An 18297-nucleotide genomic window follows, 5' to 3' on the forward strand; every position below is an offset into this window, starting at 1 on the left:
GCACCCTCATTTATCATATTTAAAGTATTTTATACACGGGTCTCCATGAGTTTGCATATGTTGTGTCATTCGGAATCCATGAATTTGTGATATTATATTCTGCATGAAATGGCCTTCTGTAACATTTCTCAGTTCTGTGTTTAATATACTGACTGACTTTCCACTGTGGTCCATAGGGTTTGTCTGAAATCTGAAGCTTCTAAGCTACTTATTATGTATTAGTCGCATAATATGTTTTCTCTGTCATTGACCTCATTGTGAGAGTTCCCTTTTTTTCCCTTTTTTGGTGGTATGCATGAAGACGTACAGTATGAGAAACAAAGCTGTAGACATAAGACGTGAGACTCGGGGTTAAGTCAGACTAAAGAAGTAGATTAGTGTTTTGGGAAATGGATTTATTCACTTTCTTGCTGAGAGTTAAACCACTTCTTGTATTTGTCTGTTCAACTTAATTCTACAGCTAGCAGCCTGTTAGATTAGTTAAGACTGGAAACAAGGAAAATACGGTAGTTAGCCTCACTTTGTCTGAAGGTAGCAAAATCTGCCTAGCAGCACCTAAACTGCACTAATTAACACCGCAGGCTCTCTGTTCCCCCTGTTTCCAGTTTATATGCTAAGCTAAGCTAACCAGCTACTGACTTCTGTTAGATATTTTGTGATACTGATGTTTAGATAAGCATATTTGCCACAATGATTATTCCTTTAAGTCACAAAATGGATTACTTGAGGGTTTGCTTGGATGTGATTTCAGCTTTCAGCAGATAATAACTTAAAAAAAATAAAAGCACTTGGTCACACAGCATTTGTATTTAAATAAATGTAATAAATACAATACTTCAGATGATTCATCTAACACTGAAAAGTCAAGTTTTCATCCTTTTATTCCTAATTTTGTTTACTCATTCACTCACTGATTGAGTCATTCTCCAGTCCCATTCGTCCTCCCACACACTAACCTATCTGTCCGTCTGGCCTGTGGTCACACAGTGTCTCTGTACGTGTGTCCAGGTAACAACTCCAACTGTAACGCTCTGACCCACGGAGACATGGTCAGCCTGGACGAGGGCCGTTTCCCCGCTCTGGAGCTCAACAACCGACGGCTGTCTGTGAAAAACTCTTTCTGCAGGAAGAACGGCGTCTACACGAGGTCAGTGAACGGCTCCAACAGCTCATAACCCAAATTGCTTCTAGCGCAGATGATTTTTAAACTAGGATCTTAATTTAAAGTCAGAAATTAAATAAGCATATGGTAAAATAATTGGGTTATGCATGGAAACTTAGCTTCATGCCTGAAAACATTTTCAGCTCACTGGAAAAAACCACTCACCTCCTGACAGCTTGGACTTAAATCCAGCCTTCGTGCTTTTTAAAAGCAGCATATGAACTGACTCACCAAGGATTCTCGTTTAATGAGCTTCTGTATTTCACCGAATCCCAGCTGTAAGACTTGCAGCATGCTGAGACCATGACCTTGTTTAAAACCAATCACTTTGACTGACACCTGCACTAAGAACACTGCAGGGAGCTCTAAGTCCAACTTTGGATCTGACTGTATACTTTGCATTAGATCATTAGTCTCTGTTTAGGTAGGAGGTGGATTTAGAGACGGCTGCAGTCGCATTGTTGGGGATAGTCAGAAGATTTGTCAGCAGTTGACTTATTTCATGTAGATATCACTGAATCCTGTAGTGTTACTGCCTGGCTGATGTGATTTGAAGAAGACGGGTGCACCGCGAGAAAAATGAGCGTCTTCTGTGCGTGGATATGTGCATATGGTGAAAAGTTCATTGTTTTGTTTTTTGGGGGTTTTTTTGTGCATGAGAATGTGTATGAAATTTCTTTGGGCATTTTGTATGTGTGCATGTGAGTGTTGCCTCGAGGACAGATCAAAGCAGGTCCAGGTCTTTGAGGAGCTTCCAGGCAGCTTCCCTATTATGTCTGCGGCTCGAAGGGGGAGGCTGGGAGTGGAAGAATGCACAGATGTACTTTCAGAATCAGCAGTCTTTGAACTCAGCCCATAGCAAAGGAACCCAAATCCCAACACCTGAGCCTCCGATTATAGATTAATGCCACATCTTGATCTCCGGGCTCAGAATACCACAGACAGGATGAAGTCCTCTGCTTGATACCAAGATCAGAAATCAAACACATTCTTAATTCCACTGTATTCACTCTAATTCGGAGCTGTGTCACATAGCCAATGTCATTTATGGTTGATTTTTGGATAGAGATTTCCTCTGGGTGGAGATCATTTGTCCAAAGTTTAACTAATGGGCCAAAATGCATGACAGTAAACTCAGTCACTATCACAGCAAAGTCAGTGGAGTTAATCTGCCAGTGCTGAAGCTCTGTGTGCCCTTTGAGTTATCTGTTCCACAGCACCTCACTGATTCAAAAAAAAAAAAAAGATTAAGAAAAAACAAACAAAAATAAACTATTTGGCTGTTGCGGTTGTACGGTTTATGTAAGACATTAATCCACTTCGACAGCTCTTGCCTGGACTCACACACAGGAGTCCAAATGGGTTTCAGGGGTTGCGGTTCAACATCCAGAAGATTCACACTTTTTGCTGTTACCACAAAGAAGGAAGGATTAGCAGCGTCATTGCTGTGTGGCTTTGTATCAGCCTCTTTCTGTAGTTTGAAACCTTCTTTGGCACACTGGTTTGGGCTTTGAGGAGGTCTTGGTGAAGTAATTCGGCGTAGATTAACATGGTTTTAAACACTCTTGAGTGACAAAGCTCTTGAACGCTTCAGACATGTTAATGAGTCCCTACAGGCAATCATAGCAAGAGGAGAGCCTGATAATGAGCAAAGACTGGGGGCAGATTTGATTTCGCCCCCTGCTTCTCATTTCTTACCCGACGTACTGCTGACTGAATTTTGCTGCGAGACGATTAAGTGGACCCTTCCCTAAGTGGAAGAGCTGATAAATAATTTACGCCTCACTCGACAGTGTATGAGAGTCAAGGAGAAGAGGTGAAAGTGGGCTGAGCCTCCGCAGTGTTTTTAAACAGGCAGTTTATCATAATGTCCCAGTGGGCTTTCAATAGAATTTCTTCACATCGGCTCCAGCTCTTTGTCTTGCTGTGTTATTAGGGGGCTCGCTGCGAGGACTGCTGAGGAATGCAAGTTGATAAAGGTTACGGTGGAGAGTCCTCGTGGGACGAAGTGCAGACCGGAATTCGGAGCTGTGATTAAGGCTTTAATGTGATGTTTTCTGAGTTGGACTGCATCTTAGAAAGACTGAATCTCGAGGGGAAAGTTTGCTCAGCCATTATTTCAAAAGGTCACGTCACATTTAGATTCCTGCATGTGTTGTTACAAACAGGATTATGGAAGGATGCTGGAAAATGAAAGCCAGATCAGAGACTGCTTGTAAATGCTCTTAATTATTTATTTGCAACTTGCTGCAAAAAAGATCTGGCACCCGTCAGATCAAAGTGTTTGAAAATGTTTCTCCAGAACTATTAAAAAATGTAAAACCTGTACATACTTAAGTTACTTCATTATTTATATTTACAGCATTCATAAGCCCTAAACCATCGTGTTTTAACAGTTGTAGGTTTTAATAGTGCAAATGTTAATCACAAAGAGAAAATAACTGTGACAGAATAGTAGTGTGTCTTAAACACTGCGAAGCCCTTTAAGTGTTTAATGTAAGACATTGGGAAAGATGGGAAAGGCGTGTATGTCTGCAGATAAAAACAGTACATACATGCCCATCAGCATGTAAAAACGTTGATTTCATCCATCGGTTTCAGCTCACGTAGCTCAGCTGGCTCATCTTGATTCAGATCAATCAATATTGCCTGGCAATTTAGTGATTTTCTTCGTGTTTTTGATCTTCTCCACGAGGTCTGTCCATTCTGCCGTTTATTTAACTAGCTATTAAGTATATACAGACTATATAAGCTGTTGATTTAGTAAATATTCATCCTTTTTATCTGTCATTGTATTACATGTAGTAAGACAAATAAATCTTAAGAACACTGAAATGTTCATTATTTTTCTCTACATTCCCTGCAACACTTAATTATATGTGATTTAAAAAAACTGTAAGTGTAAAGCTTTTCTTTTATCGGGGCAAGAACAAAAAATCAAAGCACAATTTCTAATTCGTTGCCTGAGTTTTGCTTTGCCACACTTTGTTCTTTTTTTATGACAGTCATGTTAAATATTACAGAGTACGTTATATTATGTAAACTGAATATATTTGTCCCGTTAATGGGACAAAACAAGTAATTTGGCATCACTTCTGGCTCTCTGAAATCATTATAATTGACACTTTTCTGTATTTTCCGGCATGTTAAAGGGTAAATGATTAATCTGTGAAAAAATAGAGTAGGAGGAGATTATTGGATAATGAAGAATAATTATTCACTGCAGCTCTTTAATGTGTTATTATGTTGTTTATTGTAATTGCATAGTTGCATGATGCTATGAGTTTTCTCTAATGCACGAAAAATCAGCTTCTTCAGCTTTCACATTTGGATCCCATCTGTTCAGCAGGAGCATTCTAATCTTAGTAACAAGAGCTACACTCCTCATCACAGCCTTCCATTCGTTACCAGGAAAGCAGAGTCCATATTGTCAGTTGTCAGCAAAGTCATAAAGTAGGCCTGCTTAGGCTGAGACAGTCGAGCTCTGTTGAACATCCTCAGGACATACACTGAGATACCACATAAATTAGAAAAACTGTAGTACCTTGTATATTAGCAGTTCGCTATTGTTCACGTTTCACTGCTCCACTCAAGTTAAGTGACTTAATCTAGTTCAATATAACTCATTGAGTGTAATTGAATTACAGCTTGTTATGCGAGATCCCTGTGGAGTTTTCCATTTTGTTCACAGACACGCCGCTGTATGTGAAAGCTGCAGGAATGTACCCACAACATTTTTGAAATGCTCTCAAAATAAATTTATTTAGAAAAATGCAAATGCGGTTTTGATGTGTGAAGTGGCCTGTGTGTGTGTGTGCTGCACCAGATCCACTGACAGCGACTGACGGCCGGCACTATGGCCTGGAAAGTCGACAGGAGTCAGTATGTCCCCGTAGCCTCAGCCAAACCAGCACCCAATCAGCAGAAACAGATGGGTGTTTGTTTAGCAGGACTGAGGACAGTGGAAAGTACGGAGGAGCTCAGGCACCAAGAGCTTTTTTTTCCCCTCTCATATTTACTTAAAGAAGCCTTGACTACAGTGCACCATTTTAGGAAATGTTTTTCCAGTATTTCATCTTTCTGTGCCCTCGTTTTTCCTCATTCCTTCTTCCTTTCAGCTTTTAGGCTCACTCAACACCTCGACCCTGTTCTCACTTCACTCTCCCCTGAAGGATCCTCCCTTTGCTCAGAACCATCACTTACAATCTTTAAACTTACACCTGACTGACAGAATTGATCACCGCAGCGTGCCACTGACAGTTTAATCCACGCCATATTTCGTGTAAGCTCTGATAACACTTGCCAGTGCAAAGCCTGAGGCTGCCATTTATTTGATGACCCCTTGAGTGCCATGAGAGTTCGGTTTATAATTTAGTCACAAGGGCCCTGTGGTTTGACATTCCACAGCCCACAGTGAGGACTGGATCAGGGTGAATTATTCAGTCCAGGAGACACTGGCTGTAGGCAGCCATCTTATGAGCATCTCATGACTCTCCTCAAGCTACACGCCTACACACACAGACCAACAGTGATACATGTGAAGCTGAAAGGAAGTGCTTACTGTAGCACCTCGGTCATTACTGAGAATGAAGGCAGCCTGGAGCCGTGGCATTGCTTTATTTGCTTGTTTATCAGACACTGCTTTAATATGATTCATGAATTCAGTAAAGAAGTACTGTAGGCTTGGATGCTTTTTAGATCATATCTGTAGGCTGTGTATACTTTGTCCATCATTCTAATAGTTTACATTTTATCTGTGAGAATAATTGTTAAGATTTAGCAACATCAATACAACAAAGTCTGACAGAGTAGGGAAAAAAGTGGTTGGCGGGCATTCAAATCGAGATAAGCTTTGTGTAGCTTGTAGGTACCAGTGAGTCAATGAAGTCCAGGAAGCCCAGATCGAGTGACAAATCTGTGAATTAGTGGACTTTTCACAGGGCAAAACCCCAAACCCACAATACCGAGAGACGAGATTTTACAACTCTGGAAATTTGTCACAGTGGAAACTATTTTATCTTTTGCAGAGACAATGACAAGGTAAACAGAAATACTGCATTTACAAAAGAATCTATCGCTATTTGAGTGGCTGCTGCATCAGTGATGTTGCATTGCAGCAAAAGTTGTGCCTGGTTCAAATTTTGCCTGGAATCGAACTTCGGATGCTGTGTCCTAGACATTAGCCCACAGGGATGCTCCACAACCGCTTTATTGTGAGTAGAGTACAGCGAAGCTTAAATGAGGTGTGATTTGGCTTGTGGAAGGCAGTCAATAGTAGTAAATAATAAATACAACAATGAATAACAATGGCAGTCCACACAGTAATACATGCTGGCACATACACAAAAAAAGGACAAGGTTGTTATTATTCCTGGTCACCAAAAGCATCAGAGAAAGCAGCGTAGCACATCCACAAAAAGTCACACAGGACAAAACACATTTTGTTTAAAAAGCCAGTAGCTTATGGAATAAAAGACATCATGTATCTCTGTGTGCCACTGGTAGGTAGGAAAAATCTTCTTCTCAGAGGAGGCAAATGTAAGTCATTGACTAGAGGATGCTGGGAATCTGATAAGGTGACCTGTGCTTTCTGTGTGGCTCTAAATTACTTTAAGGTAACTCCAGAAACGTTCTGGTGGACATCAGCATGCAAACTGTGACAGGTTTACATCTGACAGTTTGGTAATAATTTTAGTGTGTTTTCTCTTCCATGTAAGTTCTGCCAGTGCAAAAACTACAAAAATCATTCTTTAAATATGAAACTTTATTTTAAATGGTTAGTGGTTAATGCCAAACCAGTACAAGAGCCAACAACACTCTTCAGTTAAGGACAACAAGCAACTGAATTTTTCAAGTTTTTTTTCTGTTTTTGTCCCTTGCCCAGATCTCCTCCCAGGCCCAGTCCAGGCAGTCTTCACTATTCAGACGAGGATGTCAGCACAAAGTACAATGACCTGATCCCTGCAGAGAGCAGCAGCCTGACTGAAAAACCCTCCGAAATCTCAGACTCACAGGTGGAGTAGCAACTCTTCTCTTTCTGCCAAATCTTGTCTGGTCTCTGTATGTAAAATGTTCTCTATCTGTCTGCATAAAGTGCGTCTTTGTTATGTGTTTGCATATGTGTGAACACTGTCATCTTGAATTCCTCAGGAATTCAGCTTTGCATCGTCAGCTATACAGTATTCTGTGTCAGTTCATGCCGTCTGCATGGTGTCCTTTCTCTGCCATTCACCTCAGTGCATTCAGCCTGCAGAGGTCATATGATATAGCGACAGTAAAGCACAAGGAGAGATGAGAGATAAATGACTCTGCTCACTGGCAGCAAAGAGTTTTTAGACCAGGCACTGGTCTAAAGCAGTTTTTAGACCAGGCACTGACCTGTGGAGAATGTCACTCTGCAGACATCCACCTGCGATCCAGGCCACTGCACTCAGCCACAGCACTTGTTATGTAAGAGGACAAGGGCAGATGCTCTCTGCACAGTGCATTGAGGGCTGGTTACGTATCAAATGTTCCTACTGAGTTCTCAGTTAGTCAAGACGGAGTCGATACAAAGGAAAACTTGAATACTCTATTGGCTTTTCACCCTGGCTCTTCTTCTGTGGTAGCGTTGTAAGCAGTGTAAAATTATCATTTTGAATCTCTGGTGAACCTTTAAATTCTGATAAGCAGACCCTGTCAGGACTGATAGATGACTAACAGCTACAGCTAGAATGTCTGTGGTGTTTGCTTTGTGCTGAGCCAAACTTCTTTTTCCCTGTAAGTCTAATCAATGATTTGTGACTTTCTCTCCAGCTCCAGCTTTCCATTGAAAGCTCACCCTCATGTCTCTGATTTTCTGACTTTTGTTTTCGTTTTAAGTTTTTCCTTTGTTCTTTCATTCAAAGTTTTTTATCCCCTATGTCTAATATGTATATGTACATGTTGTTTCTGTTTTTTTGTGTATGTCCCCTCCCTCCCTGGCTCCCTGCGGTTTGGGTGAACCATCTTGCAGTGTGCAGTCTGGTTTTGATCCTAGTCAGATGAAAGCATCTTGGGGGGAGAAGTCCTGAATTCCCCTTTCAGGCTTCCTTCTGTGCTTTCTTTCATCTATGAATCCTTCACTCTAAGCACTTCCCAAATTATCTTGGAACATCTCTCAACTAGATACGTCCGTAGTGGTGTGAGCGTCTGTAGTAGTGTGAATTCCTCAGCCAGAAATCTCTCCTCACCTGGCCTTATCGTGACCCAAGCCAGATCAAATGAAAATCTCCCCACAATGAATCGCTACGGACAGGACCTTTCGCAGCTCAATAACATCCTCTCAAATAAGTTATTTTGTCATTTCATCACCTGACCTGACAGATCTACCGTTCGCACTTGCATACGCTCAAACATGACCCTTCATGCAGTAACTGCCCCTCAGCCTGAGACACCGCCGCTGCCGCCGCCTCCGCCGCCACCCGCCTGTTGCCACACTGCACATTCACAAGGCTGATGTTGGCTTTGATGGGCTAAAACACACAGAGCCCCTCCTGTTACCTGAGGGTTCCTCTGCCATGCCCTCTGACAGGCCCCCCATATCAGCACCCAGTGGTGCTTCGAAGAAATTCAGGAATGCTCTTTGAAGTTTTATTGAGCGGATAACTGAGCTATCAGTATGACATTGTGCTGTCTGTCCTCTTTAATCCCTGGGGGCCTCCTCCAGCAGGTATAAGTTGACTATTGTGCTCCTCCTCAAGAGGGGATTTGGAGGAAGCTAACATTGACTTGGCAAGGCAACAAGGCCACCATTACTGCTCTTGCTCCCCTGCAGGTAGAGTTCTATTGACTTTTTTCCCTTTAGAGTATAGACTTTCTCATTTCCCAAGGTTGTCTCTGTGGCACTGCCTTTATGTGGCATTTAAGGCCGAAACCGGTCGAAGACAGACGATCTCATCTCTGAGTCAGAGATGGATTGCAGATTATGCCCTCTCCACGGAGTGGCATTCTGTGGGAGAGAACTGAAAGTGTCTGCTTTCCCTTACATGCTTTCTCTCTGTTTGTTGTTTCTCTGCCCTTTTGTGCCTCTGTCTACCTTTCTCCACCCTAAAGCTCTCTGTCTCTCTGGTTACTGTAGTTTTTTTGGCTGGGGCTCAACTGCAAATACTCTGTGTAATGTTTGGATTATCTCTAATGACAACGCACCACTTTATTTTGACTCGCCCTGTCTGAAGCATGATGTCATAACCCAGAACAATGGAAAATTAAAATGATACCGGTGTGAGACAGGATAGTGGAGCGAGACAGAAATGGTGGGCAAAAAGAAGAATCATGAGATGAAAACTAGTCTCATATATTGCCTTAAAATCTACAAATGGGTGACAAAATTAAAATAAGCACAATGAAAGCCCATGCTTCTATTACTCTCATTAAAGTAAGCCCACCAGCCTGGAACAGCACTAATGCCCACAAAATCTCAAATCCCTCAATTCAAGTTGTTTTGTTGAAGCAGTCTACATTATAGCAGTGAGGGGGGGACTGGAGCTCTATCCCTGCCTTGATGATGACAAAATACAACTTGACTTTGATGCAGTAGGCATTTCAGTATGTGGCCGAAAGCATATCTTGCAAATCCTGTTTTTCCTACACTCTAATCTCTTTCTTTTTTCTATACAGAAATCGCTGTGTGTACTGCGCATGTCTCTGGACTTTTTAATCCCCCTCTAGCCCCACATATACTGTTATTGTCTGTGTCTCCAGGGACCCCTGCTGTGTTCACTTCATCAATGAGAGTGACATAGACAGCCCGCCATTCCTCCCCCGCTTATTTGCAATAATCCATAACTAGAGGACAAAGGACTGACCCACTCTGTGGTATTGGGGTATGCATCTATTTGGAAGGGTGGGGGGTGGGGTGGGCCACTTCTGCCAGGAGATTTTTCTTCAAATCTCTTGCAACTATATAAACCACTGAATTATTTACAAAGTATTTATGACACTTGGCCAAGCTTAAGGTGCTTTGTGGAACAACTTTAAGCATAAGTATAGAAAAAACAAGTGTAGGTTAATCCTACTTGACAGGATACACCGTTTTTAGTTGAACTCCAGTTATTTGACACAGGTTGTCTGAACAACTGCTTTATTTGCCAATAATGAGCAATTCAAATTGTCCAGCAACAAGTCATTTTGGCCTGTGTTTGATGCATGTCCATCCGTTGTTTTCCTTCCTTCATTGTTAGCGATTGCAAACGAGAACTTCATTACGATAAATCAAACTGCTGTGAAGAGGTTTCAGCAGTTAATTGGACAGATTTCTTAATCTGTTTCTCTGCCTAATTTAACATCATAATGATGAAAAAATGTTCAATTCGTCGTCACTGGCAGGCTGGTATGTGTCTGTCTTCAACATATCCTTGCATAAATAAGGTGGTGGTGATTCCCTTGAGGCCGAGGTGCAATGCTGCATTTCATGCCTTAAGTCTGCTTCTTTCACAGCATTCAGCTCCAGTAATTAGCTTGTAATGAGCTGTTTCACGGGCCACGCTGCCCCAGAGGCAAATTGTCAAGCATCTCCACTGTAGGTTCCTCAATTGGATTCCTGAGTTATTTCTGTTAAAGACTAGTGATGAACCAAAAGCAGAAGGAGGACATGACAGGACTGGAGTGGTGTGTGCTTCTACATAGAACGTTTCAAGAGTCAGAACATCTGTTACACACACTCCACAGCTAAGCTGAAAGAGAACGAGTAGATTGCAGTTTAGTGTGTCAACACTTGGTCTGCACACAGTCTTTCCCACTACCACACACACACACATATACACACACATACACACACACAGCTGGAGTGGCGTTTTCATCAGTGCAGTGTTAATTTTTTTAGGATGAGGTAATACCACTTGAAGTGGCTCACTATGTCTTGCTAGTCCACCATGACCGACCCTTCTTATTGTGTATTGTTGTGTTGTTAAATGCACTAGCATGACTGGAATGCTTTTCAACGCACCTTGAGTGTAACAAACATTACAAATGGACAACGAATACTCGGAGACACTGATGCACCTCACACCAGTCTCGTTATTGACATAACAGCAAGTTTTTTTTAAAAAAAAAAAAGCTTCATTATAATCATTTTCTAAATGATGTGTGTGTGCTGTGCACAACGTCTGCCTCTGATTTATTTGTGGAAAATAAGAGTGTGGAGGGAATGGCATCACTTACTTTTGCTTAGAACCAAAGAGATATTTAAAAAGAGATATTTTTTATAATTCATCAGAAGCATTGTCTGGACATATATAAACTTGGCTGAAAACTACAAAAGAAAAGCCTTCATATAGGGGGCTGGCATAGGAGACATAAACCAGGCTGAGGGAAACCTGAGCCTACTGCCATATGCATCACACATGTGCTGTGAAACATCCAGTGTGCGAGCTTGGCTCTGGCTCGTGTCCTTCGAGTACCATCTCTCTGTGGATTACTGCTCTGAAAGAACAGGCCTTTGTTGCGTTGCTTTGCTTTGCACCTAATGCTCTTTGGGAAATGATTCAGTGACAATTCTGGCAAAGTTGACTGAGCATCAGCGTCAGCCAGGTGATTAATCAGAGGCTCGCTGGCCAATTGGCACCTCTCTTTCACAGCAATTAGTTGCCCATGAGCAATCCCCGCTGAGGGTTCAGTGATCACTTTGCTTTTTGTATGACATGTAGAATGTTACTTGACATGAATACAATAGAATTTCAAGCCCAGCCTGCAGCAAGGTGGAGGGTCAGTGACAAGAATTTGCTGAGGGTTATTGCCATGTCTTTACATATGGCTTTGAGTGCATTTCAAACTGACTTATAGAATGGGGAAAATTAACTATACTTCCTTCCTTTTTTCTCTCTGTTTGAGAATACACTGCACGACCTGTGTTGCTTGTTTAGCTTTTTACTCCATTCACACAGAATGGCACAAAGGATCTCTACATGTATAACATCCATTATATTCTCATCATCATGACTGGTCCATTTTAATCATTCTGTTATGGTGATGCCCTGTAAAACCCATTGTTTTGTTCACCCATAGGAGGCGCTGGTGTATTCATATGGGACAGGTGGCCTACATACACTTCCACTGCATTTGGTGAGGTTCCTGTGGCTGCCTGCTCTGAATGTTTTTAGCCTGATAGGTGACCGGTTCCTATTGCTAGTCCCCATCCAATGTTCTCCCTCAGATTCCCATTGTAGGTTTTGTGGTATACTGTGCTGCACAACACCAAACCCCGTCTTGCTGGCGTGGTGTGGATACACTGGCCTTAGAGCCTGAACATACAGTTTGATCCTATGCAATTTGATTTAAGTCCTGAAAAAAAATTGGCCTTTGCCATCTTGTGTTGATGATCCGTTTACAATGCACGCTTCAATGCACAAGTCATCCTTCCGTGATCATGCTCTGCCCATTTTTGGTGTCCAAGTGTTCCTGTGTCGTGTTGTAAATGTAAGCTTGTGTGTGTGTGTGTGTGTGTGTGTGTGTGTGTTGGTTTGATGGAGTTGACTATGAAATGATGACTCTGCTCAGAATAATTTAATAATTTCATTTACATTTACATTAAGAGCCTCAGCATCTCTAACTGCTCCACTTGTAAACACTGCAGACTCATTCCATGCTGGCTCCATTAATCAATGTCTCTTCTTTTTGTTCTCTTTCTTTCACAGGGCAGCGACAGTGAGTACGAGGTGGACCCTAATCGACAGAAGACCCACTCTTTCGTCAACCACTACATAAGCGACCCCACTTACTACAACTCCTGGCGACGCCAACAGAAAGGCATATCTCGGGCACAGGCCTACAGCTACACTGAGTCCGAGTCAGGCGACCCGGATCACTGTGCCCCGCCGCCACTTCCTCCTCTACCTCCACTGCCACCCCAGCTCAGTTCACCAAGCCCCCAGCCTCAGCAAGCCCAGGGCCAGCCCCAGGGGCAGGGCAGCTTGTTCAGGCCCAAAGGTAGCCGGACTCCCACCCCCTCCCAGCAGAGCTCCAACCCCCCCAGTCAGCACAACACCCTCTACAGGCCCCCCAGCAGCTTAGCCCCTGGTTCAAGGGCCCCAATTGCTGGCTTCTCCTCCTTCGTGTGAAAAATGCTGAAAAGGACATAAATATTTGTGGAAATATCAACCCAACTTGTGTTGAAAGAGAACATAGCAACGTGCAGTCAGTTCAATCAAGTCATTTACGCCTTTCTGTCTTTCATTGCTTTTTTTTTCTTTTACGTGTTGTCTTTAGTCAGTCTGGACATGCGGCACAAAACTACAAGACTTTTTTTTTGAGCACTTATTTTTTTATTGTTTTCTGTGTGGAGGTTTGCCTTTGATTTTTCCCACCGGTTGATAGAATACACCCTGCCACATCTATTCAGTTTTATTTTGCTATTTGAACTCTTTGCATGACTTTATTTCCTCCTTTTTTGTCACTTTTCTTTAAACAATCGAATGCTAATCTCTTTGATTCTGTACAGGTCATAAGAATCTTTGAAATCACACACACACACACATAAACATATATATATACATATATATATACATACATAGTAGATGTATCTAGAAGACAAAATCAAGTCAGTGCGAGTCTGCATTGATGGAGACTGACATAACAATAAGATGGAGCCATATTGTGGAAGTGAAAGGACAAGCGTTTGGACTGGATGAACTGGATGTGAAAAAAAAAAAAAATGGAAGAAATAAAAGACAGACGTGGATGTGGAATTCATGCCAAATCGAACAAATTTTATCGTGTAGGCCAGAAGAGTTTAAAGCTGATATTGGCAAAACAATCATGCGTTTCCATGGAAACAGCTCTCTGGCCTATAGCACACAAACACATAGAAAAGTCGGACAGCATTTGACCACAGCAAGTCAGATGCCGCTGACTGTACTGTACCTGAAGGATCCTACAGATATATGAAAGTGAGTGTATATCTGTTCAAGTGAAAATGTTTAAGTCTTTTTGTGAGTGTGTTACAGTGAATCAAAGATGCCTTGATAGAGAACACTTATTTATGATATCTCACACCAGTTGTTACTGAACTGCTGACGGTGCGCTTGACTGCGGCATCATAACGGCTGGCCTCGCGCTACGAGAGCCTTCTTTTAATCCTGACGGACTTGGGCTGCGGATAGATTTGCATACATGGCCCATACTTTTTTCACCCATTGCTGGCTCACGTATGCACACATCAGTCTCATTCTGGAAGTATGTCTACTGAAATGCTTTGAAATCCAAACCGAAGCAGTCTGGGACGTTCACGTGTGGGCACAGATGCCAGTTCTGCTAAAATGACAACAGTGCGATTCGAATAAGAAGCAAAGAGTTTTTTTCCTGTTTCCACCCCTGCTGGTGTAACTCTTCTCTGTCACTGAACACTATCACGGGGCAGCACTGAGCCTGCGCCAAGAGATGATGTCATTAAATTGCCTCACCTCTCTCCCATTTGTGTAATCAACTACTCTGTACTATTCAGGTGTGAGTGTACTGTCTCGAATGCAAATGTGTGCGTGTGTGCATGTGTATGTGTGCGTGCGATTACACTTCTTGTGCATAAGATCATTCACTGTGTGTCTGGTTATAAAGAGACTGTCCTGCAGCAACTGTAAACCTGCCTGGAGTAACGTCAAAGAGGGCTGGCAACCGTCCGGCTGCCTGCCAGGCGCACTCATAACGCTATAGTGAAGACTCAGTGGTGTGTTCCTAGTTTCCATACTTTGAAAAAGGAAAAAAAAAAAAAAAAAAAAAAACGTCATCTACTTTTACTATTTTTTTTCTCTGTGGGGTGATTTCATTGTACGCAACAAAAGCTTATCATGCAGAATCTGAATGAATATATGATCACAGTACATTTCTGAAATAAATTATTTTTGAATGTTAGGTGTTGTGGTGCTCAATTGCAAACGGTGCAGGTGGAGATGGATGGGAGGGGAAACACGAAAGTGCAGGGCTAAAGGAAATTACGCTAGCACGTGCTGATAGGGAAATTCAGATCGTATGACTATTGTAGCCTAGTCTAAAGCTACATTCAGACTGACAATGGTGCTCATAATGCAGTCTCATCATTCATCTCAGTGGAGGGAAAAAAAAGGCAGTCATCCAGAAATAATGTAGATCCTGGCTCAACTTTTGCCACAGTCCACATGGCCTCTGTGGCTACACAGCAGTCAGCGTAGTCACACATCTAGCAAAGCCGTCGCTTTTACAAACCTAGTCACCAGACCTTGTCACCACTCTATCACAGTGAATGAAACAGCATAAACATGGCGATTGCATGGCAGTGGTCTCCCAGTCAGTACTGAGACAAGGAGAAATAAACAAAATAGAGAATTTGTTAGGCATCTGGTAAGCCTTCAAACTCATGCAGCCTTCAAATTTGTGAAAACTGAACATCCTGGCTCCGAGCTCGTCTTCCTGTTACCTGTAGCAACACACCAATGCACAGCTATTTACAGTCTGCACGGGGCTTTAATTAGCATTTCTGGGCTAACATTGAGTGTGTTTAACACCCAGGGTGTATTATGTCACAAAATGTACCTTACTTTTAATGGCATGTCATAAACCCATCAAAGGAGAACATGCAAAAAATGGGACAGGACACGATGCCAGCAATGCTCAGTGCTGAAATGCTTTCTTTACGCGCACAGGTGGGATCTGTCGATGCCTAATTAGTTGATGAAATTCCACCTAACCTTGTTTTTACTTGGAGCAGCAATAAATTGGATCAGTGTAGATGCTGTGAAATCCTGTTATCTGGTTTCAGATGTCCCTTCCTGACTTATTCATCTTTCTCTGTGCACCCAGATAACCACAGTTCATCAGCTCATCTGTTCCTCGGTCGGCTAAACTGGCAGCTGGCCCGTTAAAGCCACCAGACTGCACATAGAGTGATACTGAGACGTATTTAAGGCAAAATGCAGGGTGTTTAAATTCGAAAAAGTGCCTGAACTGACAGACACATCCTCACATGACAGAAGCACATGTACAGTGTCAGATGGTGTTAGATGGTAATTGGATCACAGTCAGTTTGATCCAGGGCTAACCTACTAAACACATAGGCAGAAGAAGAGAGGAGATTAGATGGGATAGGACAGAACAGGGAATTGGAACGAACACATCCAGAGCGCTAATCTCTTTTTTTGAAAACACATGGGAAATTTCCGTCCAACAAAAGAATCACAGACAAGAGGCATTTCACAGGCTGAAATGTTCATTTCCTTCTGTCTCTCTTTCACTCTCCCTCAGGAAATGAATGACAGAAAAGAGTGAGCTGGTGGTCCCTGTTAAAAAAGGGAGCCCAAGGTATTAAATAGCCCTGATGAGCTTTGAGAACCCACAGTTGGAATATTAAAGGATTCAGACAGAAGGTGTAGTTCAAAGAATTTTGAGACCCTGCATTTAATTGCCTCATTTGTGAGCTTCACTGAGGGTGGTTTGGGGATTTGAAGAGGATATACTGGCAGTTGGAGAAAGGATACTAATTTGTGAAAGGGGATGTTCCCTGAGTGCCTTTCATGAATGTCTTTCTAATGTACTATTTGATGGCAGCTTAAATTTGTTCCTGAAATGTGCATCATGGAAAAAAACACAAAAATGACCGTCCCTTTGACCTAGCCAACCACACTCTCTTCCAGTTTGGATGCACAACGGTTTCCACAGTGTGTGGTTCAAGCAAGGTCTACTTGAAGCAACTGAAGATTGAGACATAAAGTGCTGAAATTGTTGGATGAAGTCATGTTTGGTCACAATTATTTTAATCCCTGCTGGTTTGTCCATTTGACGACTATAAAAGAGAGTCCCTCATGTCCCGGTTTCTTACTGCAGACTTTCCATACTGTGTACATTATATAACACGCAACACAAAGCCACGCAAGGAAGCAATAATTAAATAAGGGGCCCACTTCAGGGTAATGCATCATCAAAGTTTTGTGCTCCTGCACACCCTCTCTGAAGTTCTGAGGGACCCACGCATTGCTTCCCATGAAACTCTGCGCCACTAATTGGTCCATGATGAAATAATATAAGACCTGTTGATGCGTGGGCGAATGAGCCTTTAACAGACAGGTGGGAGTTAGTAGCGTAAAAAGAGCTCACACCTGAGGACCAGATGACTGTTCTACCCACCCAGGCCCAAACGCATTTCTCCATGACCTAATTTACTTTGTGTGTGTGAAATTAAAGGCCATTTTTAATGTAATTTGAAAATTATCAAAAATAATTGGAGTAAAGAGCACAAGTCCACTGTAATTACCTTCATGGCTATGACTCAATAATATTATAAATCAATATGCCTGGACCTTTAATTATAGTAATGAGCTGCTTTGCGCTTCTGTTGTCTTAATGCACAAATCATAAGTGGGAAGAACATTAATTCCTTCTGAATTTTATGGTCTCTGTTCATGCTCAGACTGCACAGTTGTAATATTTAGTAAGTGTTTTCAATACAAATGCCCTGAGCAGAATGTACCATTACAGTTAATACATGATTTTTTTTGTGTGTTGTTGCATACATGGCAAAAAGTGGGATTATCATACAATATTTTTTGTAATTACCTTACAACTTGTCATCCACTTGTGCTAACATGTAAAATGTTCCTGTTGTCAAATCTGCTTTCATCTAAAGAAGAAACCAAATACAACACGAAGGCATATGCGGTAAGTCCACTGTTGCAGGTCTGTGAATTATTTCACAGGACATAATAAAGCAATAACACGAAGTGAAACAGTTCTGCCATCCACAGGTACAAAACCTGAGTGAAACAAGTTCAGTGAGTCCTGCTGGCTCAAGCACTCATTATGAAATTTGCAAGTCTTCTGTGGTTTAGGTCATAGTTCAGTCTGTCTTTGGTGAAATTTAGAAACTTGCTTGGCTTTGTCCTAAGGCAACAAAATCTGCCTACACTTTGTGCATCATTTGTTTAATCAAAGTATAAAATGCCAAAATGTGGTTTTACAAGATTATGTGCTATTTCTTGGCTCAGTGCATTAACTTCCTGGACTCTCTGCGGGTTGCCTGGCACAACACGATAAGACTCCACCAAGTTCCTGCTCCTGCTTGAGAAATGGTCCAGCAATGGCAAGTGAGAATATGTTAGTAAGGGACCTTCAGAGGTGCTGGGACCCCTGCTCCCATTATTTACACATTATTTATGTGT

General features: G+C 42.1%; 1 protein-coding gene across 6 annotated transcripts in view; it reads left to right on the forward strand.

Moving 5' to 3' along the window:
• sdk2b (sidekick cell adhesion molecule 2b) overlaps positions 1-15022 on the forward strand; it is a 233662-nt gene extending 218640 nt beyond the window's left edge. For 2 of the 6 annotated variants that reach the window (XM_046376437.1, XM_046376439.1), the window contains exons 42-45: positions 988-1147; positions 7047-7176; positions 12185-12241; positions 12814-15022. In XM_046376437.1, coding sequence (XP_046232393.1) covers positions 988-1147; positions 7047-7176; positions 12185-12241; positions 12814-13236 — 770 coding nt within the window. In that variant the 3' untranslated portion in view covers positions 13237-15022. Of the gene's footprint in view, positions 1-987; positions 1148-3098; positions 3661-7046; positions 7177-12184; positions 12242-12813 lie in introns of those variants that run through there. The other 4 variants (XM_046376438.1, XM_046376440.1, XM_046376441.1 and 1 more) reach the window with 4 other exon arrangements.
• Positions 15023-18297: the final 3275 nt, after the last annotated feature.

The sequence above is a fragment of the Scatophagus argus genome, chromosome 21 (genome assembly GCF_020382885.2).
Source record: "Scatophagus argus isolate fScaArg1 chromosome 21, fScaArg1.pri, whole genome shotgun sequence".
In the NCBI taxonomy this organism is placed as follows: domain Eukaryota; kingdom Metazoa; phylum Chordata; class Actinopteri; family Scatophagidae; genus Scatophagus; species Scatophagus argus.